The sequence below is a fragment of the Eulemur rufifrons genome, chromosome 3 (genome assembly GCF_041146395.1).
Source record: "Eulemur rufifrons isolate Redbay chromosome 3, OSU_ERuf_1, whole genome shotgun sequence".
NCBI classification, from domain to species: domain Eukaryota; kingdom Metazoa; phylum Chordata; class Mammalia; order Primates; family Lemuridae; genus Eulemur; species Eulemur rufifrons.
The window spans coordinates 96,067,993-96,095,313 of NC_090985.1; the positions used below are offsets into that span (position 1 = coordinate 96,067,993).

At 43.8% G+C, this 27,321-nt stretch overlaps 1 protein-coding gene across 1 annotated transcript; it reads left to right on the forward strand.

The window, feature by feature from the left end:
- Nucleotides 1-10,956: 10,956 nt before the first annotated feature.
- Nucleotides 10,957-22,659, forward strand: LOC138381409 (epidermal retinol dehydrogenase 2). The gene is made up of 6 exons (XM_069465620.1): nt 10,957-11,289; nt 13,751-13,882; nt 16,677-16,776; nt 18,912-19,056; nt 19,977-20,102; nt 22,566-22,659. Exons 1-6 carry the CDS (start codon nt 10,957-10,959, stop codon nt 22,657-22,659), a joined length of 930 nt encoding a protein of 309 aa, XP_069321721.1.
- Nucleotides 22,660-27,321: the final 4,662 nt, after the last annotated feature.

A 27,321-nucleotide genomic window follows, 5' to 3' on the forward strand; every position in this document is an offset into this window, starting at 1 on the left:
ACTGGCCAGGTCAAGATGTAGAACATGACAGCACCTCAGAAACCTCCACTGTGCCCTCTGTCAGTTAAGAGTCCCTAGGTAATCACTGTTCCCATTCCTATCACACAGATTGGTACAGGCAGTCCCCGGGTTACGGACGACCAGACTTACGGAGTTACGTCCTTATGAATGGGCTCCCAAGCCTCCCTATAAGGATAATTTATAATGAAGTAATTAAATTAGCAATTCAGGAACAAACCTGCATGGCGTAAGCATTCATCTGCACAGCATCTTTTAGCAGCTAATCTCATGGGTAGATAGAGAAGCAGCTGATGGAAACACTAGAGCACAAAGAATCAGAAGATGCAGAGCCACGAAAGTTCATGACAAAGGGAATTCACGGAATGCCTTTGGTCTCAGTGAAGCGGGATCTGCTAAGCTTCAGGAGCAAGATCCTAACACTGAGCGGTTTACAAAGGTATACTGTGCAGTTAGTGAGAACATCCACTGCTACAAGGCCATTAATGATGAAAAGAGGAAAAAAGGCTGTGCAAACACCCCTAGATACCTCTTTCAAGAAACCAACTTCATTTGAAAAATTTCTATTCCTGTCCTTTGCCCACTTTTTGATAGGGTTGTTCGATTTTTTATTACTGATTTTCCTGAGTTCTAAATAGATTCTTGTTATCACTCCTTTATCTGATGTGTAGTACGCGAAAATTTTTTCCCATTCTGTAGGTTGTCTGTTTATTCTCGTGACTGTTTCTTTGGCTGTGCAGAAGCTTGAAAAAATGCTCAACATCTCTAATCATCAGGGAAATACAAATCAAAACCACAATGAGATATCACTTAACTCCAGTGAGAATGGCCTTTACCAAAAAGTCCCCAAACAATACATGTTGGCGTGGATGCGGAGAGACAGGAACACTCATACACTGCTGGTGGGACTGCAAACTAGTACAACCCCTATGGAAAGCAATATGGAGACACCTTAAACAGATTCAAGTAGACCTACCATTCGATCCAGCAATCCCATTATTGGGCATCTACCCAGAAGAACAAAAGTCATTCTATAAAAAGGACACCTGCACCAGAATGTTTATAGCAGCACAATTCACAATTGCAAAGATGTGGAAACAACCCAAATGCCCATCAATTCATGAGTGGATTAGTAAAATGTGGTATATGTATACCATGGAATATTACTCAGCTATAAGAAATAATGGTGATATAGAATCCCTTTTGTTCTCCTGGAGAGAGTTGGAACCCATTCCATTAAGTGAAGTATCCCAAGAATGGAAAAATAAGCACCACATGTACTCACCAGCAAATTGGTTTCCCTGATCATCACCTAAGTGCACATTTGGGAATAACACCAACTGGGTTTCGGACTGAGGTGGGGGGTGGGGGGAGGGGATGGGTGCACACCTACATGATGAGTGCGATGTGCACTGTCTGGGGAATGGACACGCTTGAAGCTCTGACTCGGGGGGATGGGCGGGACATGGGCAATATATATAACCTGAACTTTTGTAGCCCCATGATAAGCTGAAATATAAAATATATATATATATTATACCTGAAAAAAATAAATAAATAAAAAAGTCTTCATTTAAAAAAAAAAAAAAAGAAACCAACTTCAGTGATAAGTTCCCCTCCCCCAGCACCAGAATCAAATCCTGATTTCCAGCACCATCTCCGTCCTCCCCAGCACCATCTCCACCATCTGCTGATTAATGTCAGCCTATCTTTTGCCTCAAAAATGCCCCTTTCAGTAAGCAAGACACAGATGCAGCATTCGGTGAGTACTAACCTTTAATATTCTTTTTTGAAATTTCTCCTATCTCCTGTCTAAACTTTTTATATGAATTTGTTTTTATGTTGTTTGTTTGAATTAAAAAAAGCACAATAGTTTCTGTAACTTATTACACTACAAGCGTATTATTATTACAGTATTACACTGTATTGGTATTATCACATACGAGCCATTATAGTATTGTTATTATTAAATATTGCCATATATGCACTGTTCATCAGGGAGCTGAGTTACATACAAATCTACTGTATTTGATAACTGGATAGTCCCTCTGCTTATTTTTTCCATAGTTTCCAGCTAGATGAAACAGGTTTTAAAAGTTTTACGAAGTTAGAACCATGAATTCCAAGTCTATTATTAAAATTACCAAAATGATGAAATACCAAAACAGTAATTGTAAAAGCAATTAAAAAGACAAAAACATAAAGAAAAAATGGCACCGTACATGTCAATGGTCTTCAAACTTGTTGGGAAAATGCCTAGAAAAACTTTTAAAATTATATATCTCCTCACACACTTTAATCTGGCACCTATAAATCTTTCAATCATAAATGTAAGAAATTGAAAAGATGCAATTTCCAGTGTACTGTGTATTGCACATACTTTAAGCATATTTTTTATCATTAACATTCATCTCATTCACGTGAGATGAATCTGCCATGCAAAGGACAAAGCCAGTTTTCACTGTCAAACCAAAGAGCCAAAACAAATTTACACTTAGTGTTAGGAAACGTCTGACTTTGCCTTGAAAATGAAAGTGTTAATATGCATTCCCATGACAATAATCTCACTTCTAAATTCTAGCTCTAACACAGACAGAGAAGGCATGAAGTGTTGAGTCTCCCACCTGGATGAAAAAGGCACTGTCCTCTTTAGCACTTTGCACTGTGGCTAGTTTTGCTTTTGCCCTTGTGGAGCTCTTCCTTGGCACCTATCCATTTTTGAATTAGTCAACTGTCACCCAGGAGGTGTTTGTAGCCCAGAGCAAAACCAGAGTGTTATAGCCTAAGATGCCAGAAATGACCACCTAAAGACCGAATTGAGCCAAATTAGGAGTCTTTATTAGCTGGCCAGCGACCACCTCCCCCTGTTCTGGGAAAGTCCAGAGACAGAGAATGGCCCCGATCTTAAAGTGAGCAGGGGTTATATATCTTCACCACTAACAATATTAATAATACACATATGGCTAAAAATATGTTGATTACAATAATTCATAAGCAAGCAAACTTACAGAAGCAAATAGCATCTGTTAAATCAAGGAACATTTCCTTGAGGAACATCCAAGGAACATTTTTCTAAGGAACTGCCAAGCGTACTACAATGTAACTATACATACCTAATGATTTTAAACAATCACTTATAAGTTAATCACTGTATAATTTTTTTTTTGTTATTCATGTATTTTTTTTTTCTTTTTAACTTCACACAACAGTGAGTCCGTACACAAGATGGCTGCACTAGCCTGCATACAAGATGGCTTCACTGTGGCTCACAGAGCTATAGAGATTACTGTGCCTCATCGCACAGAGTAAGATTCAGAGAGGGTGAGAGGTACTCTCACGTTTTATACAATAGGACAAGGTTGATTATGAGGAGAGGTGAGAAAGGAGAACCAGCAGACCACAGGCTGTTCTCCAGCAGATCAGTTTTAGAAAAGAGCACGTGTGGAGTTTGAAGACCTGGAAATCGATGCCCTTAAAATTATCCAGTCTGCATACTGTAAGGCTGGTGGCAGGCCCCTCCCTTCCCTAATGAAAAAAGAAGTCCCTCCTATCCCTCAATACCCGCCCCAAAGCTGAAACAAAGAAATTCCTCACTCCTCCCACCGACATCTCCTGGCCGAAGACGCTCCCATCCCCCAGCCCTAAGAATCTATATAAACCCACTCAGACTTCTGGGCGGGGCAGCTTCTCTGAGTCCCCCTCCGTGGGTCCCGTGAGGCTCGCCCGAGTCCCTTGGACTCGTTACCCCCACCCGGGAGCGCTCCAATAAAGCCTCTTTACTTATCCCTTTCAACTCTGCTCGTCTTTCTTTCTCTGGTGCCGGCTACTTCAAAAAAACCTTACACATACCTCCTAGAAATCTTTCGTGTACACCCAGCTTGTACGCTGGTGGTATAGCAGTGCACGTACCTTCCACGTATACCAAACTTGGAGAATCCTGGAATATTCTAAATATTATTTTTAAATTCTAAGAAAATGTTTACAAGGATGAATATAATGACTTCCATTTCAAGATATATGGATGACTAGATGTTCAGAGAAAGTCTTCCAGTATGGATCTAAAAATTATGAATAATTTCTTTTTTACTCTTTTAAAATAATTGGCTGAACCGTTGGGAAAATGAGTAAGATCTGTACTCGAGATAATAAGAAAGCAACAATCCCGAGAGTTAAGCCTATCCTGTGCTGATGCTGGCCAGGAGGTGATGAGGGGCGTGTACTGGCCATCCTAGGTGCTCATGGGATGGGGAGAACAGACAAAAACAGGAAGCCTCTAAAAGTTGAGAGGATGGACTGAAAATCACCCACAGCCAGAATCCCAGCAATGCAGCATTGTCAGAGGGTTAACCTGGGACATGAGAGGGATGGGACCAGGACAGAGGGTCCCAGAGAGACAGTGGAGAAACTTACTCGTCATCTATAGATGTAAATGAAAAGTAAGAATGGCGAGGGGGGAATCCTTGGAGAATACCTAAGCACACAAGTTTACTAGCCCATGTGTTTGGGGCCAGAATGTAATACCATTCCTGTTACTTCCATTTCCCAATAAATCTAAGCCAAATATTTAGTTAAAATCACTCCCAAAAGAACTTCCTAGTGTGATGGAAGTGTTCTGAAACTGGATTGTAGTAATGTACAACTGCACAACTATTTACTACAACCCAGACTATACAGTTAAAATGGTTGAATTTTATAGCATGTAAATTACACATCGATAAAACTGAGAGAGAGAGAGAGAGAGAAACCTGTCTTACTTCCCACCCTAATCACATATTCACCAACAGTTGTTTCTATAGCTATAATAATATTTAATATAGGCAGTGAATGACCTGCAAGAGTAGTATTTCCACTGATCAAGGATAGAATCAAAAACAAGAAGAAATCCCAGAAGAAAAAAGCCAAATGAAAAGAGAACTTATCTGGACCTGTGAGACACCGGTTGTATTTGAATTGTCTTCCAACATGATTTCAGCAACCTTGGCACAACAATCTAGGTCAAATCTACATAAATTTATTACCATGCCACTCACGGGATGAGTATTCAGGAAAAAAAAAAGTTTGTCAGAGGCGATAATGATCTTGGGATAAACAGAAGAACAAGAACAAATATATAACAACACATCCTTTTGTCTTCTGTGCGAGAGGTGGAATGAGGATGAGACAGGGAATTCCACGCACATGCCCAGTCCTATTGCCGTCTTCCTTGAGTCCTCGCTTTCTGAAACTTTTGCATTTTTTGGAATATGGTTACTTTCCCCAACAAGGTGACAGGAAACATGTCCCCTGCCTCTTTCAACTCTTGGATTCATTATTCATATGTACTGTTTGCCCTATTCTTTCACATGCTTGTTTCCTACTGCTGTTCCTGCTAACTCTGCTTTCCTCTTGTCATGGAACAAACAAATCTACCTTTACACTAATCATGTTCTTCTCTGAGCATTTCATAATTTCCTTCTGCCAAAATAATACATTTTGGTAAAACTAATATATTTTGAATGTAACATCTGGTGACTGGATTTATTCCACCATTTTACAAAGTAATTCACAAAGACAATATGTACTTAAAATGAGTCTTTTTAAGATAGAAAGTATGCATATTTTAATGTTTGTTGTTTTTAACATCACAAAAGAATCCATGCCATTTGTGAAAGATCAAACAATATAGAAACATATATCAGAACATGGGAGGCCATGCACCCCAGGGGTAACCACTGTGAACAGTTTGGTGTATATCCTTCCAGATCTTCTATGCATTTCCATGTGTTACACAAATGCGTGTGCACACACACGCACAGTGTACAGTAATCATAAATTTAACTTCAATGGAATAATCCCATCCTTTTTTCTCACTTACCACACCCTAGAGATCTCTACCTGACAGTTAAATATATTTCTAACTTCATTCTTGTCAGCTTCACAGAATTCTATCATAAGACTGTATCATGATACGTGGAATAGATGCACATTTAAGTAGCTTCTAATTTTTTACTATTACAAACAAGTCAATGAAAATGCTTTCTGCACAAATGGCAATATCCTATATGAGGGATTCCGAGACCTGGAATACCTGTCAAAAGGCATGACAGCTGCTGCCCAACTGCTGTCCATAAAGGACACACCAGCTTTGCAGGGTATCCCTAGAAACTGTGAGAATGCCTGACCTTCACACCCTTCCCAATCCCGGATTCTTATCTCACTTTTGTAATATGTAGACATTTGGCTGAGAAAAAGGATATTCCTTTTCAACTTGCCTTTCCCTGAATGCCAGCGAAATTTAGCATCTTCTCAGAAGTTTTTAGTTATTTGTATTGATTTTTCTGTGAATTGCCTGTGCGTTTCTCTAACCATTTTTCCTACTGTCTTATTCAAATTTGTCTGTAGAAATGCTATATATCATGGCTAATTACCAATAGTCACTTCTTTATATTAAAATATTTTCTCCTAGTCCATTGCTTGTGATTTTACTTTGCTTATGATATTTCCTTACTGTAGAGACATTTACATTTTTTATGTAGTCGAATCAATAATTTATGCTTTCTGGGTTTTCTTTTTTTTTTTTCCCTTGCCTAGCCCCAAATTACAAAATAATTTTTCTATATTTTATTTCAATACTTTCATAGTTTTGTTTTTTATAATAACACTGTTATTCCATCTGGGTGTCCTGAGTCCCAGTTCCACTCTTTGTGTGTGTTTATGAATTGGAGTTGCTCGGGGTTTCTGTTGGGAAGAATGACTCATTGCTGTAGTGCCTTCCCCAAGTGTGTTTTAGCTTAAGTTATCTTTTGTTCTGGTTTCTGGAAATAGGATCCATCTGCTTACTAAGCTCTAGTCAGCCCTTACTGGTAGCCTCTTTCTTATTTCTAACACTATTATGTTTTTATTTGCATTTTTACATCTTCTTTTTCATGTCAATGGAATTTTGGAAGAAAATTGGCTATAAATGCATATGCTCAGTCTGCCATCTGGAATGGAAGCATCCGTGTATATATGTCCTCAGAAATATTTTTATCATAAAATAAAAATATGTACATAATGGAAAATTTGGAAGATATAAAAGAAGCACAAAGAAAAAATTAAACTCAACCATGATTCTACTACTCAATAATAAAAAATGTTAAGATGTTGGTGAATTCAATTCCAATGTTTTTAATGCATGTAAATAAAATTTTCATAGAAAACTAGCAATAGGATCACAGCATATATTTAGTCTTGTACTATGCTTTTAAAACTCATTATGTGAAGAACACTTTCCACATCTTTGAAAAACATGATTTTATAAAAATGGTTATAGAATACTCCATCTGCACATACTTCTTAGAAATTAATTATCCATTTATTTTTATTAATACACTGATTTCCTGAAAAGGTAACATATTCACATGATTCAGTGGAGTAAATAGTCTTTTTCCCCCCTGGGACTCCCAGTAACCCGGTTTCCCTCCTGAAGGCCACAGACAATACCTGATTATTTGGTAAAGATAAAGTTGGAATTGGGTCAGAGGATGATATATACCTTCTAGCTCCTGATACATATTTGTTTTCCAGAAATGCATAATTTACACTACCCCCACATGAAGACATTCTCTTTTTAAAAATTATCTGTCAATTGGAAGGCAAGAAATGTTTTAATATGCATTTCTTTGGCTCAAAGGTCAAAGAAATCTGGAATAAGCTTAGATCACCTTTTCATATGTTTATTGGCCCATTGCGCATCGCTATCAGAGATTGTCCATTCTCAACCTTTGCCGAATAGGACCCTTTAGAAATCCTTTCTTAGCGCTCAGGACTACGGTTAGTCCTCTGAGTTCCCCCCATACTGACTCCGGGCTGTATCATCAGAGCAGCCCCCAAGACTTACTCCCACATTTGGTTATTGACGAGATTTCTAAAAACTCTGGAGATTTCTTTCTTGAGGTCCACCCAGGACTTCTGACCAAAAGAAGAGTGACAGCCCAGGATTCTGCTCAGAGAAGCCATGAAGATGACGGAAGGCTGGTGTTTTCCAAAGTCCGCCCATCTGAACCCTGGCAGGCAGGCTGCGGGACCTGAGGCCCACCACCCAACTCTTCTGTGCCTCAGTCCACTCTCACTTCCAGGTGCTGCTCACCCCCACACCTTGGCCCATTCTTTCTCCTTATGCAGACTGGCTGGGTGCCCCTCTTCTGACTCGGGAAGCACCTGGGGTGCCTGTCTCCCACCCGCACAGTACAGTTCCTGAATGTATCTTCCCTCCCCCTTAGAAGCTCTGTGGCTCCCCGGAGCCCTACACAGAGGTGCCCCTAGGTGATGGTGGCTGACCTGAAACCAACGCGCACACAAGCGCCCCACTCCCATTCCCGCGCGCCTCGCACAGCTCTCTGCCGCTGCCTACAGAACACAAGACACCTCTTAAGCACTGAAAAGACAGTCAACGCTCTCCCCTCTACCTACTTTTCCAGACTTATGTGACCTGCGTGTTTCTTCTCTCACCCAAATAAAGAACAAATGTGCAATTCCTGTGCCCCCAGATCTGTCCCAGATGTAGGCTGGCTCGGGCTGCTCTCCTGGAGCCTCGACACTTGTTCCCGTCCTACTCAGCTCTGGGATGAATTCCAAACCCAACCTTGTCCTGATTCCCCGTTTTTCTTTCAACATCCCACAATTTATTGTCATTTTGGCTCCTCATTCCACCCATCAAATTCCACCCTCCATTATAAGCATCTCAGTTATCTTTCGCTAATTTTATTCATGAATAAATCTTTTCTTTTTCTTGACAGATATATCATTGCTGTATCTTCTGGATTTTTGTAGACAGAGAGGATGTTTCACAAATACTGGTCGGATAAGAGCGCCGGTATTAGACTTTTACTCTATTTCTCAACTTCCTCTTACTGAACAAACTTCTCTCCCACGCCCTCTTCCCCCTAGGCCGCCTGCCAGCGCTGCACCCACTCCGCCGGCATCCACCTGCCTCGCGGCGGCTCCCAAGCCTACACCCACATTCCTTACCTTCCCCGACAGAGAAGCTGTTGATTTTGGATCCCAAGTGCAGGAATCGGATGCAACCGGAGCACTCCTCCCTGTGCCCTTCAGCGCAGGACCCCTGCAACTGTTGCTCTCCTTCTCTAACACTAGGGTTCCCAACCTCGGGGCTCTGCTTTGCAAACACCTGGGGAACTTTTTCAATGCTCTTGATGGGACCCTTCCAACCCAGAAATTCTGATTTAATAATCCAGGGTGCAGTCTGGGCATTGGAAATTTTAATCCTATGAGAAATCCTGGCGCGCACGTCCAGCCTCCACGACGGCATTTCCAGCTTCTTAAACCTGGCCGCCACGGACGGCAAGAAAACAACGCGGGCCCACGCGGCGAGCTGGCGGCCCCACCCCGGCGCAGGGGCGGCCGTAGTGGTCCCGCCCTTGAACTCCGGCTCCAGACGGCGCCCGGAATAAACACGGGAACTTCGCGGAGCTGCGAGCCAGGAACGCGGGTGCCTGGGGCGGACGAGGCCAGCTTCTCGGCGGGCAGCTACGACAGCGTTTCCGGGGTAAGTTGCCAAGGCCGCCGGCCCCGAGGGCGGCTCCGGGAGGAGATCGCGTCTGCCGCCCCGCGGCCTAGCCAGGGTCTGGGGAGGCCGCCCCGCGGGCGGGTTTAACGCGGGGGCGCGCGAGGGGCGCGGGCCCGAGAGCCCGGAGAGCGCCATGCCTCCCGGGAGCACACGGCCGCCGCGTCCCCGAGGCCCAGGCTCCCTTGGCGTCCGCCAATCCCTACCCCACGAGGGGTGAGCTGCCAGCCCTTCTCCCCGCCCGGGGTAGAGGGCAGGATGCCTCCCGGGGCCCTCTTCTTCGATCCATTCGGCCCCTGTTCCCTGCTCTTCGGCTCAGTGCTCCCACCTCCCCGCCCCCACCGCCCCCAATTCACCCCTTTCCTCCCAAGCTGTGGTTGTCAGCCTGTCTGCCCACCCACCCCTCCCTACCCACTCCGGCCGGGGCCTTTACCTGGGCAGACTTGCTGCGGCCCCCTGGCCTGGGAAGCAGCCAGCGCCTGTTCACGCTGCGCCCTAGCCATCAGCTTCGGACTCAGTGGGCCGTGGGACGGAGACACCAGAGAAGCCCTCGGCCATGAAATTTAACACATCCCGTAACTTTGTGGGAAAGAGTCTTTACAATAACATGGAACCATACATTCACTTTTGCTTGTAAGTATACTTCCTATAACCATATTTCATTGGAAGAGGCCAGGGATCACTAATGCTTGTGCTAGCAGCAACACCTGCAGTTACACGGCAGAGTGGTGAGTGACATGGAGCAGGTGGCCGAGTCTTCAGAGCCTGGGGAAGGGGTTTCTGGAGCTGACGGCCAATCAGACGGGAAAGGTTTAGACTATCTAGTTACTTCACTCCAAATACTTTATACAAATAGGATTTTATATTTCCCTCTTCCAAGCTCAGATTTTAAATAGTAATGCAAAATTAAAGAACAACGGTGCAAATGAGAAAGCACAAACCTAAAAGGAGAGAAAAATGAAGCCGGAGATGTAGCAGTTAGGTCATACACATGATATGGTCAAGACTTTGAACATAAAATCAGCCAGCAGAACTCGTGATTATTATGGAGAAAGGCTAACTGTGAGGAAATAGTGAACTTCCCTTTTGGGTTGTATTTGGGCGAGGTGGTTACAGTTCCTGATGAACAAACATTTCTGTTGTGTGCAGCACATGCAGGCATGCAAGTATGCGCCAAGCCCGGTCGAGGTAAGAAAGCTGGGCAGATACAGTCCCTGTGGGTTCCTCCCCCTTTCTGAGTTCAGAGTCTGCTACCCCGAGAGCAGTTCAAAGCACACATCTCAGTTACTTGTACTGTTTCATAAAGTAAGAGCTCCAAGGACTAAGAAAACGGAGGAAATGGACAACTATGTCTTTGTCTGAGTCTGTCTTTCTTTATAGGTGTCAGCCAGAACATGTCTTCCAACTGGCGGTCAGCAAAGAAATTGCTCATTTTCTTAGCAAAGTCGCTGCTTGCTCTCGTGGAGGCTGCGGTTTTTGCCCTACTCCCAAAGCCGCGGAAGAGCGTTGTTGGTGAAGTAGTGCTGATCACAGGCGCTGGCAGTGGCCTTGGAAGGCTCTTAGCCTTGCGGTTTGCCCGCCTGGGGTCTGTGCTTGTCCTCTGGGATATCAATAAGGAAAAGAATGAGGAGACGAGCAAGATGGCTCAGGAAGCTGGAGCCACAAGAGTGCACGCCTATACCTGTGACTGCAGTCAAAGGGAAGAAATATATAGAGTTGCCGATCAGGTAACTTGTGGGTGCTTACTGTTAAACTTCGACATATGTCAATTAATTGCTGTGTTCATTTGCCTTTGTCAGTGCCTATTAGCCTATCTCCAGTGTCCCTTTAGTTTAAAAAATATTTCGGGGGAGTGGGAATTAGGATTTCTGAGGTCTTCCTATACTCAAGACACAGTGCTAAGTATCCTGTACGTATTAAAACCTTATAGAGTAAAGCCCGTTATTATTACCATTTCACAAATAAGGAAACCGAGGCTTAGGGTAGGCACGTAGCTTACTTAAGAAACACAGCCAGTAAGGAGCAGAGCTACAGCTGGCACTTGAGTCTGTTGACACCTGAGTACCTTCTCCTAAACCACTAAGTGTATGACTGTACTGTCCTCTATAACAGTATAAGTCTAGGGTAGGTGGAGGCAGCCTTTTCTGAGGATAAAAGCAATCGAGATATAGAGATATTAAATCACCTGCCCAAGGTCACAGAGCTAGAGCATGACTGAGTCAGGCTTTGAATTCATATTTAGGCTGATTTTAAATCGAGGCTCTATGCAGCTCACCACAATGCCTCACGTTTGAGTGTGTATGTCTCGTAAGTGGTCATAAGAAAATCAGAATCTTTCATACATCCTATAGACTCTTAACTGCATTTGCTTCTTTGGCGATTGTACAGATGCTCATATAAAGAAAGCTTCAGGAAACCAGAGCTCCGGTATGCCCACTGCAAGGATTTTCTTAGTTTGTAGTGGCACATACATGTCCCTCATAAGGATTTCTGTGCCCTCATCTTGGCCTGCGTACTTTACACATCACTCTGCTGACACTTTGTCTGTGGTTCCCAGAGTTTAGTGAGAAGGAAGAATCAGACCAGCCTGCCACGAGCAGCCCAACTAGGTTGTAAAGTTCTTCCGCAATTTCCAGGCTCAACTGGTATTCCCCCACTAAGGTTGTAGGTCACTGGCTGGTGAGTTTTTGATTCTGAATCACAGGCTGCTCCGTACAGCCTGGAGATTCAAACCTGACAAGCGCACACAGTCTTTCACTGGGACCACCCTTCCAAGTGCAGCTGACCTGCAGTCTTTGCTACAGCCTGCCTTGCAATGTCAGCTGTTTATACGTTAAGCATCAATCACATGGCATGGTGACTTACACTGACTATGAACAACTTGTCTGGCCGGTCTTAAACAATAACTGGTTCATATTAAAATACAACAGATCATCATGTACAGGGCAAACTCATAAGAAGCACTATACATAATTACCTCCCTCTTCCCTGAACCTGAGATTTAGTTCTGAGCCAGGTGCTTGGTGTCAGAAGTGGTCAAACATGTCATATTACTAGCTTATTTTTGAGCTTTTATCTCTTTGGGGTCTTTGAGAGAATTATTTATGTGCTCTTCTATATTTAGGGAAGCGAATAATTCCCCATCCTTATAAACCAACCATTTCCACTTTTTATTGTGAATAGAAGGAAAGTACCAGAGAATTTTTAAGAAGTATCCTTTAGACAAGTAATAAAGGAGAAAATTTTCAGAGTGGTATGACAGTGTTTCCTCTCTGCCAGGTCCCCATAACTTTGAAAGCTTATGTCCTTCCATCATAGCTAAGCCCCAAGTTCAGAGAGTCTATCCTCAGAGAGAAGAAAACCGGCCAGTTAATGAAAACAGGCAGATTCTAATCTGCACTGTGTGTTAAAAGTACATGCAGTCATGCACTGCATAATGATGTTTTGGTCAATAGACAGACCATATATACTATGGTGGTGCCATAAGATTCTTACAGTATCTTTACCTTTTCTATGTTAGATATATTTAGATACACAAATACTTACCAATCTGTTACAATTGCCTACATTATTTAGTAGGGTAACGGTGCTATACAGGTTTATATAGGATAGCTATACCATGTAGCCAGTGTGTATAATAGACTGTGCCATCTTGGTTTCTGTAAGTGCATTCTGTGATGTTCACATGACAGATGAGATCACCTAATGATACATTTCTCAAAAGGTATCCCCATCATTAAAAGATGTATGACTGTATTTTCTTTCTTCCTCTGTTCCCTGCTCCACCTGCATCTCCATGTCTGCTAGGTCTAGATCTATATGACATTTGGCCATAATGAAGCTGTGTTATGTCCCATGGCATTGATTAAAATGATATGCCACTTACACAGAGCATAGGACAAAGTCAGTAATCACTGAGTCTAGGAACATCTCTAATTATAGAAGGAAAATAACATTTGAGCATTGGAACCATCTTAATAAGAGAGGAAGAAATGAGAAGAAAAGCATAAGAATTAGATCTCTAGTGCACTGTAGACTCAGCAAAGGAAATAAATTTTGTTTTTAGGGTGCATAAATTCAGTCTGAGTTAACGAAGATAAAAAAATATATAAAACTGTGGGAAAATAAAACCTAGATCATATAAGGAATTTACTACATTGGTGGTGGTGTTCTTGTTATTCAATTCAGGTTAAAAAAGAAGTTGGCGATATTTCCATCCTAATCAACAATGCTGGAATCATAACAGGCAAAAAGTTCCTTGACTGCCCAGATGAGCTTATGGAAAAGTCATTTGATGTGAATTTCAAAGCACATTTATGGGTAATTATTGTTTCTTCTCATAATAAATGTAAAGTTATTCTGGCATTTAGAAGTACTTTCCTCCTGATCTTCTACAAATTTATTAGCCTCTAAAGCACAGATTTCTCAATTTTGTACTTGTCCTGGTCTAGCCATTTGTCCTCTCCTGATCCCACTTAATTGACAGCTGTCATAACCTCGGCTCAGGGAATCCTACAAAGACAGAACTGTCCTCATGATCATACTACCATTTATTGATTGCTGTCAAATGTTGGGGTTTTCCCAGGCAGCTCACATATATTCCTTAAAACAGCTCAGTGAGGTAAGGAGTCAGAATGTTAAAGATTTGCTCCAGGCTATATAGAGAATGACTGCACTTAGACATGACCAGGGTAACTGCATAATTTGCCTAAGCTGGGACACTTTTGAAAGGGAGCATTATTAGTTAACAAGTGTTAATCAGGTCTATTCTGGGCAAAGCAAGACCTATGGTCACCTTACTCAGTACCCAACCCAAGAAAGGAGAGGTTCTACCAGCGGCCCCGATGACCACATGCCACCAGCACCAAGGGCACAGCCCTGACTTGTAAAGTGATGCACTCCAGAAGTTGCATTTTCCTGGCTTTTGCTGAGACCAGCCGTGTCAGGCCTCCCCTGCCATGCATATGCCCTCTTGGTGCCTCTCCCAGCTTTTGACCCATTTGGTTCCAGCTCTGCTCACACTTTCCATTCCCTGGGCAAGGCTCTCTCCTTCTGGGAGTATTTGCTGGAGACTGTGAGCACCCCTCTGCATTCTCCCTACACTTTCCCACCTAATTCTTCTTCAGCACCCTTGAAGTGTAATTTAGAACTTATACATTTTCTGTCCCCCACTTCCACCGAAAATGTAATGGTGCTAGTGGTACTCTTGGTGTTTTGTATGGTACTCAGGAGAAAAATAGAAAGATTCAGAACTTAGTGGCCACCATGTTCCTACAGGAACTACTGTAAATGATTTCCCTTGTCCCAAATGTCCCCCTCCTTTGTGTTCATACTCAATATATAGTTAGAAGGAAGAAGACCACAAACCCCGTGGAAGTCTCCACTCCATGGCTATGTGCTCTTTTCCTACCTCCCTGTTTTCCCCCAGTCTCCTTCATGGTCTCCTCTGCCTCTCTTTCTCTCTCTCTCTGCCTCTAGCTGTTCCTTAAAGGCTGGTGTTTCCCAGGTCCCTACCACCCCCTCATATCCTCTCACTCTGTTCACTCCATCTGGCCAAGTTCACATACATTCTTTGAGCACCTGCACATTGCCAGGCACCGAGGTAGTGACTTAATTGCTAGAAAGTCCGAGAGCTGGCAGACCCTGGACACAGGGTGCTTTTTATTATGCTGCACTGTTTCCTTTGCTGTACTTGTTTTGATTTTCCTCCTCTCTCTCCACCTGTTAGTGTCTCTCTGAGACTTTGCAATGCAGGCAAGCACAGGATGTTTGGCCTTTGTAGATCCCTTTTCTTACCTCCTGGTTGACTTCAGATGTGGTTAATTACAACTTTTTTGCTGAAGACATTTTCTCCAAAAGCTTATTTCTCTCTTTTACCTTCTTTCTCCAGGTCCCACTCAGAGGTAAAGGTGTTGTATGGTACTCAGACATACCTTATTTAAAACAGATACTCTGTTTTATGAAATAGAATAAAAATAAGAAACTGTCATTCGGCCAGGCACAGTGACTCATACCTGTAATCCTAGCACTTTGGGAAGCCAAGGCAGGAGGACTGCTTGAGGCCAGAAGTTCAAGACCAGCCTGAGCAACAGCAAAACCCCATTTCTATGAAAAATAGAAAAATTAGCTGGGCATGGTTTTTGTGCCTGTAGTCCCTGCTACTGGGGAGACTGAGGTAGCAGAATTGTTTGAGTCCTGGAGTTTGAGGTTGCAGTGAGCTATGATGATGCCACTGCACTCTAGTGTGGGGTACCAACGGAAACCCTATCTCAAAAAAAAAAAAAAATCAAAAAAGTAGAGATAAGTTTAAAACAAAGTGCTCTTGTTAAATTGAAACCAACAACAGATTGTCCTATGAACAGTGTTCAGGGAAATTTGGAATTCAAAATTAAGTCAAGGGGAAAAAAGGCAATAAAAATCTAAACAATCATATCTTTGAGTACTCATATCAGTTTTTGGATTGTGGCTGCCTTAATTAAGATTGTCTTATACTACTTTAATTCTTAATATTGTATTGTTAAAAGTCAAATGTGAGGAAAAATATAAATCTGAATAAATTACTTTTAATAATATTAGAATTGCCATAGGGAAATATTTATTTAGCAGGTTAAAATGGTTACTTTCCAGATGTTTTAAGTGTTTATATCCCAGTGCCTTTGGGTATTTTTATGAGCTGAAAAAAAGATTTTTTTTTTTTTTAGACAGAGTCTCGCTTTGGTGCCCGGGCTAGAGTGAGTGCCGTGGCGTCAGCCTAGCTCACAGCAACCTCAAACTCCTGGGCTTAAGCGATCCTCCTGCCTCAGCCTCCCGAGTAGCTGGGACTACAGGCATGCGCCACCATGCCCGGCTAATTTTTTCTATATATATTTTAGTTGGCCAGATAATTTCTTTCTATTTTTAGTAGAGACAGGGTCTCACTCTTGCTCAGGCTGGTCTCGAACTCCTGACCTTGAGCGATCCACCCACCTCGGCCTCCCAGAGTGCTAGGATTACAGGCGTGAGCCACCGCGCCCGGCCTTGAAAAAAAGATTTTTAATCACAATGATCCTAAAACATCTAAGAAAAGTATACAGTATGGTATTAAATATTAAAAGTTTTCCTTTGCTCTTCTTAGACTTATAAAGCCTTTCTCCCTGCTATGATTGCTAATGACCATGGACATTTAGTTTGCATTTCAAGTGCAGCTGGATTAGTTGGAGTAAATGGACTGGCAGGTAAGAGAAAGGTAGTACATTACAATTGCAAAATTCCTTGTAACCTTAACTTACATAATAGCTCTTAATAACAAGCATTGACTTGATGCAATAATAATAAAGGATAATAAGCTAAGAAGTATAGTCAGTAAGGTAAGACTATATTGATAATTTCATTGTGCAGCAAAACTGCCCATCAGATACACTTACATAAAGTTGGATGATGTCCTTTGGAATCATTAGGTCTTATGTAATCCCCTGGGTTTAAAAGAGAGAAAGAGAGGCCTCGGTAATAGATTTTCTTGCACAAGAGATCAACACAAGAACTGTCCCCCAGGTTTCACCTGGCACTGCTACCAGAATATTAGGGAGAACCACCCTGCCTTCTCCTGAAGTTTCCATGAAGAGGTCTTCTCTGCTGTGAGTTTGGAGAAAGTATCTTCACCTCAAGAAACCTAAAATTAACCTCTTTGCTTTTCCACTGGTTGAAGACCTGCAGCAAGCGGTGGTCATTTTCATCTCCCTTGCAAACAGCTAGCTGACTTAATAGCGGTGATGAGGGGCAAAGAAATCCACCGAGATCTTCAGCCAAGGAGACCCACCCCAGGAACTGGCTCTAGGAGGAGGAGAAACCTTGACCTTACCTACTAGGGCATCCCCTGGAACAAATGTCCTGCATCCTGGCTTACACACATTGCAGCAACTCATTCAACACACTGTAGCAGCAACACTCGGATAGCAGATGGTTAGCAAATGGGACAGTTTGCCGATTGGACGCTTCCTAATGCTTTTGAGCTAAGTGGCTTAGTTCAAGATTCACAAAACTAGTCTTAGCTCAGTATGTGTGTTACATGAATAGGTTTTGCAAAGCCACCAGTTACCCAAAATATCACCAGTCTATCCCCATTGGATCCTGGACTTCCCTTCCTCTCTCTGTCTTAGAATTTATCAGGTGTTATTATTGCCCCTCTCTCATATGCCTGACAATTCACAGGCCTTTGAAATCATACAGGCATCTTTACAGCTAACATCAGTCCTTTTTCAGACTCAATATTTCTATCTTCAGATACAAGACTCTCCCGCCCCCAGCTCACCTCAGAAACAAGTGTGAGCCTTTTGTTTTCCCGCCAGGTGGGCCTTGGCTCCCATGCATGAGAGGCACCGGGGTGCTAGTTTAGAATGCAGATTCCCTGGGTCTTGGGCCATATCTGTTCATCAGGCTCTCAGGGGCGGAAGGGCTCAGGGAGCTGCATTTCTACCAGGTGACCCGGATGATCCTGGAAGCTGCTCCAGATCGTCTTCCCTTTCTGCCTGTAGCCTCTGCCCCACCATCTGGGCAGCACTGGGGCTGGTCAGCTCTCTGCCTGGCACTTGTAACCTGGATCTTGCCCGTTGTAGTATTAATAACTGCACCACAGCATAACAAGTAAGTACGCCTGTTCTGACTGAGGCCAAGGAAGGCACTAATCCACCTAAACACCATTTCTTCTCCAAATCTTTTCACTCAGTGAATTCTATACTCAGGTGTGTTTTTGAAGCAAGTGTGATTAAAGATAGCTCAAAGCAGACATAAATGCCACTTTCTAGTTCCCCCTTCCCTGCATTTTCAAGGTATTTAAGAGGTGGAGGTTGAAGCTACCAAGTCCTTTTTTTTTTTTTTCCTAGAAGTGGAAGAAAGAGTTACAGTTGGAAGAAAACTTAATCTGAGAATTGTGACCCATGCTAACCTCTCTTGCCTAGATTCCTACATTGCTTAGTGTTTTATTTCTTCTCTTGTATAACTTCATGCCCCAATGGGGTTGAAGTTTTTTGAAACAGGGGCTGGACACACATCTTATGCCCCATGTGTTAATAACAGCTAGCACCGAGGCTGCCAATTCATTGACTTAGGAAGTGAAGTCTAGCAGTGTGGCCTGTAGGAGCATCTCTGTAGCCTTTCTTGTCCTGGGAGCCACCTGGTCCTTACCAGATGAGCTGCAGTTGGCCATATCCCTTCCCACTCCTCACGCCTTCCAGTGGGGGTGGACCAAGATTATACAAAGGGAGAACTCACATGGTTGTCACATTCTCTGTTGCTGTTAGTGCTATGAGTGAACCTTAATGCAATGCCATTTTAAAACTTCAGAATATACATTATCAGTGTTTGTCTTTTTCAGATTATTGCGCAAGTAAATTTGCAGCCTTTGGATTTGCTGAATCTGTATTTATAGAAACATTTGCTCAAAAACACAAGGGGATCAAAACCACGATTGTGTGCCCATTTTTTGTAAAAACTGGAATGTTTGAAGGTTGTACTACTGGGTAAGTAGGTCCTTTGAATCGCAAAGAAAATACATTCTAAAAAATGATTGGCTGTCTATTTGACTTTATCTGTTTTTTAAAGTTGTCTGAAAGATAGTTTTCTAGGGTCAGCATGATTTATAAATGGTTTCAGAATTCTTTGTATGTAAGTTGATTGAAAATGGTTTATCAGGGCAGTGCCCACCCGGTACCGCCCAGGCCCCGGGTCTGCTCCTCCATCTCCTGGGTCCTCCTGGCCACATCCCCTTCCTGCCGCCCAGTCCCCTTCTACCTTCTCTGATTCCAGGAGGACTGCAAATCACTGAAGGAGCACTGTCTGAGTCATATTAAAGGGGCTGCTATAACAGAATACTATACACTAGGTGTCTTAACCAACTAAAACTTCTTCTCACCGTTCTGGAGGCTGGAAGCCCAAGACCAAAGTGCCCACAGGCTCTTCTCACAAGAGGACTAATCCCATTCGTGAGGGCTCCACCCTCGTGATGTAGTTACCTCCCAGAGGCCACATCTCTAAATACCAACATATTTGGAATGTGGGCTTCAACATGTGAATTTTGGCAGGGGATTCAACACTCAGTCCATGGCAGGCACAAGTGCCCAATTCTGCATCTCAGGGAGATGGCAGGCATTGTCGTCAACAGCTTGCTTTACAAACATTTAGAACGTTTGTTTAATATGGTTTCTCATGTATATATATTGTAACATCCAGGTATTGATTAGAATCATCGTTTTCCATTTCAAATTCTAGTTATATTATTGCTCTCTGCATTGATAATAAGGAAGTAAATATAAAAACAGATGAAATCCAGAAGGGAAAGAAATAAGTGATGATGTCTTAACAACCTTTTATCCCAAATTTTAAAAATTAGTTTTATTAATTTTGGGTTTTTTTTTGTGTGTTTTCTTTTTTAATGCCCTAGCTGTCCTTCTCTGTTGCCGATTCTGGACCCAGAATATGTAGTCAGAAAAATAGTAGATGCTATTCTGCAAGAACAACTGTACTTGTACATACCAAAGGTTTTGTACTTCCTAATGTATTTAAAAAGGTAACAATATCGGCTTCTATTATTTCCCTAATGTGCCAATCAACAGTTTATTCCAAATCCCACCAGGAGGAACCACTTTAAAAATATCTGTTAAATTAATGAATTTTAAAAAGGAAAATCTCATAAGCCCTACTGTGCCCATTGCTGACACAATCCCAAATGTGTGCAGCTGCCCCTGTGAGTCAAGAAAATGGGGCTGGACCCTTCCTGCCACCTTAGTATCGTATTGTCGCCAAAATAAGTGGATTTACTGAATGCCATGAAAAGAAAACAGTGATTCCTTAGGAGAGATTTCCTTGTGCTCATCAATAATCATGTTGGGATAGATCCCACGGCAGTGCTTCCTCAAGTACAGGGCCCGCAGTCAAGGCCCGAAATGCTTCAGAAGTGTGTGGTGTGGGTAAAAATGGAAAGAGATGATACGTTTGAGCTGTGGGATGGTTACAGAACATGAGGGGAAAAAACTTAAAGGAAAACCAGCTCTTAAAAGCACAGGCAAGTACTTTTGACTGCCTCCCCTGCCCCTCGTTGGGTCTCAGTGCTGAAATGCGGCAGCTGCGGCTTCTGAACGCTTGACCGAGCTGCTGAAGCAGCTGCTGATGCCCACGATCCCGGGGGTTCTCCAGCCTGGAACGGGCCATCTCATGCTACTTGCCCCTAGCGGCTTCTGCTCTGCAAGGAGGCACCTGCCATATTGGACCACTCCTCCTGTTGAGTGGAACTCTGTCTGTTTTAACTTTCTCTTGTTGCTTCTAGCTTTGCCCTCTAGCTCTCCATGTAATTCCTTTCCTCTTGACAATGACAATTCTTCAGTTATTTGAACATAGATATTATACCTCATGTCCACAGGGCTGGCGGGCAGCCATTGCCCATCCTGCATACAAAAATTTCTTTTTCTGTTAGCTAATTATATCTACTTTATACAGTGAACTGAAAGTCATTCTTGCACCCTGTCACTTTAACAGGCTTCCTCTGGCACAGAAAGGGACAGGGTGGCTGACGGAGGCTATGTGGGGCAGGGCAAAGGGTTTTTGACAAGCAATTTGAAATCTGGGTTTCTGATCCCGCTACTGACTGAGTGTGTGACTCTGAGCATGCCCTTCATTCTTCAGGCCTCAGTTTATTCATTTACGACGTAGAGACAATGTTTGTCAGAGCTTGTAGATCAGTGCAATGCACTGGCTGGTGGGCAAGGTGCGCATGCACAGCACAGTGCGTGCTTCCTGCCTCATAGCAGGTTACAGTAGAGTGATGCCAATTGGGGGAACGTGGCACTTAATCTTTCTACTTTGAATAGCTGTGGAGGTTATGTTTATTTTATGACATATTAGTTCTGGGCCACATTTTGAGAGAGGGCCAGATAGTTCCTGAGAGGGCTAAAGGAAACAGGAAAAGGCTCATTGAAAGGGATCACATCAAACATTCACTCAATGAACATTTAGAGAGTGCTGTATGTGTGTCATGGCATTGCCCACTGTCCCAGGATCTGGGGTTACAGCAAAAAATAAGACAGACAACAGTCCCTGCCCTTGTGGAAATTATCTTCTTGGTGGCCAGGTGGTAGGGAGGAAACAAACAAAAAGTAAAATAAAACATAAGATCATAAGTGCTGCAAAGAAATATAAAGCAAAAAAGGAAGTGGTGGGTAGAGGGCTGCAAGCTGAGATTTCATTTTAAGCATGGTGTTTGGGGAAGGGGTGTCGCACCAAGAAGGTAACACTTGACCAGTGCCCTCAAGTTGGGAAGGGCATGAACCACCAGGAGATCCTGGGGTCCCAAACAGGGACAGTGAGCACAGGGTCCTTTTCCTTACCCCACCCTCAGAACACATCCCACCTTTCCTGTGCCTGCTCACTCCTTGCTCTGCAGTGTTGAATTTCAAGGTCAGTGGGTCAGAGCGCCCCGTTGGGATGGTGATCCTGTGTGTATATGGCTTGCAGAGGGGCAAGTCAGGATGGAGAAGTACGAAATCTTAGTTTAGTCTTGCCAAAGGTGAAAGGAACTGTTGCATCTCATCGTCACGGTAGTCTCAGAAAGAAAGGTCTATGACTTCATTTTACACTTGGGGAAACTGAGGCCTGCAAGCTAAGTCAGTTGCCCGAGCTGGCCTTGCAAATGACAGAGCCAGGATTCCAGCAGGCCTGTCTGCTTCCAAAGCCTGCCTCTATTCCACAGTACTTGCTCATACATGATGCTCCTTCTCTGGCATCATACAGTGTAGGGACCCTTTGGAAACTGAAATGCTAAGTGAATTGAATAATTCAAGTAAAACCAGCAGAGCTGTCCAGGCCCTGGGCAAGCATCCTCCCATATTGTGGACAAGGGCTGCGTGACCCTGAGTTGGGTAGCACTAAGAGGGTATAGCATGTGCGTGAGGGAATGACTATCTGCAACAAGAGGTGACACTGCTTTTCAGCTCTCACGAACGATAACCAAGAAAGTTTACTCTTGTGTTCTCTTTAGCTTCTTGCCCGTCAAGATGGGACTGCTCCTAGCTGACTATCTGGGCATGTTTCATGCAATGAAGGGCTTCACGGGCCATAAGAAGAAACAATAAAGACCAACTCTAAGGCTGATGTCATCTGATACCCGATGTTACACAATGCCTGTATCAATAAAGAAAAGTATTTTTGTCCAACAGTAGAATATATCTGGAGTCCACAAGTACCATTCTTATTCTGTTATCTGGACTAGAATTTTCAACCAATACTTATAAAAATAATGTTGCTATCACCTTTTATGTTTCACCTTTTATGTTGAGTTTTGTTTTTTGTTGTTTTTCTCCCCCAAAAATTGAAGACCCATTGTTGTCATTTCCATTAGCAACAGATGTGAGAGAGAGAAGCGTCTCTCGTGAGCTGCCCGGAGCGTGGTCACTGGGGAGGTGGCGCAAAGGAGCAGGTGTGCGGGAGAGCCTGCTCTGGGGAGCCGGCTGAGGGTGAGGGGCACGCACAGCGCCCAGCTGGGATGCCCTCTCCAGAGGACACGCGGCGCTGGATTTCCCACTGCCTTGCTCTGAGCATCAGCCTTTTTGAACCTATAGCACCTAGTGTGGACAAGGCCTGCCTCCTGTGCCCTTTTCTCCAAAGCAGCTACACAAACACTTCCTTCTGAGTGCGCTGGGTACTCAGCCCAAGTGCCAGTCTGGCTCCTGGCCCATGGGAGCCTCTCTGGGCATTCCCTGAGCGACCCACATAGGCAGCGATCCCAGACCAAACCTAAATAGGATCACTGTTTTTCCCAGACAAGAGCAAAGAACAGTTGTTTCTTACTATGAAAATGAAATTCTACTGAGTTAGACTTACTGCTACCTCTTACTCCAAAAGCATAATCAAGTGGCTAATTTGAAGTGTTTAACTTAGTATTTCAAGTTGGGATTCAGATTGAGGTATTTTTCCACAGAATGGGCAATTTTATGCATTTGTATTCATCAGTGCTGCCCTTCACATCTATTGTATTCTTACAGTGTAATCAACTGGCAAAGTGCTTTCATGCTTTGGAGATTAACTATAAAAGCAAGATTAAGAAAAATATGTTAATTATCATATCCCTGGAAGTCCTTCCCAGGCTGGTGGGGGCACCTGCCTTGCAAGAGAAACGGCAGCCTTTGTCCCTTGTCCTCCTGGGGGGATGAGAGGTACCTTGGGAGACCCTGTAAGAGTCAAAAGAATTAAGAGTTTGATTTTTACTTTTATTTCAAAATGTTAAAGGTACAAATGTTTTTGTTACATGGATACCTTGTATAATGTGAAATTAAAAAAAAAAGAGAGAGAGAGAACAAAAGCCAAACAAATAGAAGATGGATAAAAATAAAAAACTGAGGAATGGAAAAAGCAAAAAAGATTTGAGAGTTTGAATATCTCGAGGGTAAGATGCCCTTAGTGGGGCAACAGTCTCAGGGGTGTGGGATCTGGAACCCACAGTGGACTGACTGACCTTGAGCAGCTCGCATGACCCTGAAACCTGTCCTGTATTTCCCTCCCATTCGGAAAGGCTTTTGTAAAAAGTTGTTTTATGATAATAACTAATATTTATTGTGCCTGGCACCACACTAAGCACTTTACAACATTATTTCTTCAAACAAGAATATCACATCATCGCTCAAAGAATGGCAGAGTTCCTTGGTGTAGGCCAAAGGATAAAGGCGTTTATGTCCCAGTGACGTCTCACTCAACTGTAAACGTGTGCTGACAGGATCAAAAGGCCTCTCAGACTAACCCACTGATGTTCCAAATCCTTGGTTAACAAGGTTAATTAAGAGAGAGGCACAATATTGCTCCGATATTGCAATTCCAAGAGCGTATATTCAGGGGCCCGTCTGTTTAGTTGAAGAATAAAGAGGAGACTCTTGGGGGATTCCGTAAGACAAAGGTCCGGGCACAGTGGGCATCCTCCACGTCACAACAGCGTGAGCGGCAATTACTGCTAATTGGAGTGCATCCTGGCCAGACTGCACCAAAGGCTTGAAATTCAATTGTGGTTTTACACTACTCATAAAATTGTCAAAACAAATTCAGATTTACTTGAGGTACTTCTACGAGAAGAGACCACATGTAAATTAGAGGATTCCAGAAGGCAATAAATAACAAGGTGATTTAATGCCCCTGAGGAGCAAGTGCTCTCAGTGTGTGTTTTATACCCATTTCCATCTGAAATTTAATCCTAATGAAGCCCAACACCTATGCAAGCCTGAGGAAGCAGAGGGGCTGCCGGACCAGGGTTGTGCCCCAAGGCGGGGACTCTGCCCTCCGGGACACATCTGCCAGCACCCTGTACTCGCGGTGCTGCTCAAAAACTGAGGAGTTCTGAGCATGTGGTATGTGAGTTAGACTACATCTTTGCAATAAATGTCTTTTGTAATTTTTCTTTAAAAAAAAACCTGTTTTTTGTTTTTTTTTTTTTTTTTTGGTAAAAATGTGTGGCCACACATTTTTTCTTTTTCTTTTTTTTTTTTTTGGGTACGGTTTTACATTGTGATTCTGTCTCAGTTCAGGCTCCCATAACAAAATACCACAAACTGGATGGTTTAAACAACAGAATTTATTTCTCACAGCTCTGCAAGCTGGAAGTCCAAGATCAAGGTGCTGACTGATTCATTTCTTGGGGGGACTCCTCCCAGCTGTGGATAACCCGACTTCTCGCTGTGTCCTTCTGTGGCCTTTCCTCAGGGTGTGTGGAGAGAGAGAAAGATCCCTCTCCACCTTCTTCTAAGGACACCAGTCCCATCACGAAGGCCCCACTCTTTTGACCTCATCTAACCCTAATTACCTCCTGAAACACCCACTTCCTAACACATGTGAGGTTAGGGCCTCAGCATATGGATTTGAGGGGACATAAACAGTCCCTAATAGATGCCAAGATAGAAGAGGACACCCAGGCCACACGTGACTGCACGCTCCTTAGAGTCCTCATGCCGAGATGCTCACGGTCTATCAAATGAAATCATTTAGAATCTTGGAGGCAGAGTAAATTGGAGATCCTTGAAAAATTCTAATTCCAACCTCTGGGAGTCAGCACTTGAGAAAATTATGACTGAAAATTTGGCCACCGGGCAAAAACTGATATGAGGCAACATGTCCCGTGCAGAGCAGCTCTGTGAAGAGAACATGTGGTAGCGTAGACACCCTCAACATGTGCAGGCTAGTGACCTCTCCTGGGTTTACCCCAGTGTCCCCAGCTCACAGCCCTTCCAGGCTACTGAACAATCTCCCTTTGCTGTCAGTGAACAAACCATGCCTGGGCCATGGGGGAGGCCTCTGGTCTGCGTTCTTTTCCTTTCCCTCATAACCTTGCTACCATATTGGAAACCAAAGCAATAGCAGGTGCACCAGCCATTGGAGTTCGCCCCTTGGGGAGGCTGCTTGTGAGGGTGCAAGTGCAGAAGGCTCTGTCACACGTGCCAGACAGTGTCTGCACACCTGGGTGCCCTCAGTGTGCGTCAGCACCACCTGAGCAGTGAGGGGAGCGGGGATGAAGGCAGCTCCTCCCAGTGCCATCAGCGAGTGCTTCATTGGCGCCTCATATCTGTGTTTGCCATTGGATTTTACAAAGGCCAAAAGTGAAATGCACCGGCCTTCCCCACGAAGCCAATGGGCCGTCACCTGCTTCTGTGTGTCTATTTGCTTCCTTCTCCCCTTGCCCGTGGTGGCCTTTCAGACCTTCCTTCTAAAGCCCACGTAACACCAGCACCTGCTTTTTAGGAGTGTCATTCTCTCCCACCTCTCCAAGAATATCGAAGCTGCAAAGTATTAACTCCCTCAGCTCCCCAGACTGACGCCTTCGAAGGCCTGATTTCTACCTCCGCCTCCTCTCTCCTCCTCAGCCTCAGGGGAAGCAGCAGCTGCTCAGGCTGGCCCTGCCACCGGGGCCCTCCAGGGCCTCGCCAGACGTTCTCTCCCTCATGTCTCAACCTCTCCACCCAGAGCTGCTCCCCTGAACCCCATAAACACACTGGAGACTGTGAAACTTTAAATAGACTTTTCGAAAACCTCCATCCCACATCTCCTCTCCCTCCGTTAGTGACACCACTTACCATGCAGCGCAGGGTAATCTGTCCACCTCTTTGGCTCACGCTGGTGCCTAAGCCACCCAGCTTCCATGGCCACCACAGTGCAGTGATTTTTGTGAAAAGATCCTCAGGGATTTTATTCCTCATTATATCTGACTTCTCACTACCAACATTATCCATCTCTCAGCCCTTGGTCCTGGTGACACCTTTACCTACTGGCCTCTTCCTCCTTGAATTGTCCATGTTCTTCAGGTTCTGTCCTTGGATTTCTCTGTGGACTCTTCTGGGGGCTCTTACCCCTGCCCGTTGCTCCTCCACACTGTCCAAGCCAGAGGCCCAGGTGTATGGCTCTACTTTTACTTTGTCTCCCACCTCCCTGTCCAGTTAGTATCCAATCCAGTCTGTTCTGCCTGCCGATCTCACTAGCCTGTTTCCCTCACTGCGGTTGCCGTATTCAGGCTCTTACCATCTGCTCCCGCTGGGGCAGTGGTTTCCCGGCTGGTCTTTCTGCATCAAGGCTGCTCCCTCTATGAGGATTACACTCATCTGGAATAACTGAAAACCCAAGGTGACAAGAGCTTGAAGAAAGTAGAAGTGTGTTTCCCTCTGATGTTTAACAAGTCTTAGGGTCGCTGTTGAGGGGTGCTCCACAGTGTCAGGGACCCAAGCTCCTGTGCTTGTGCTCAGCTATGCAAGTTCACAAGCTGAGCA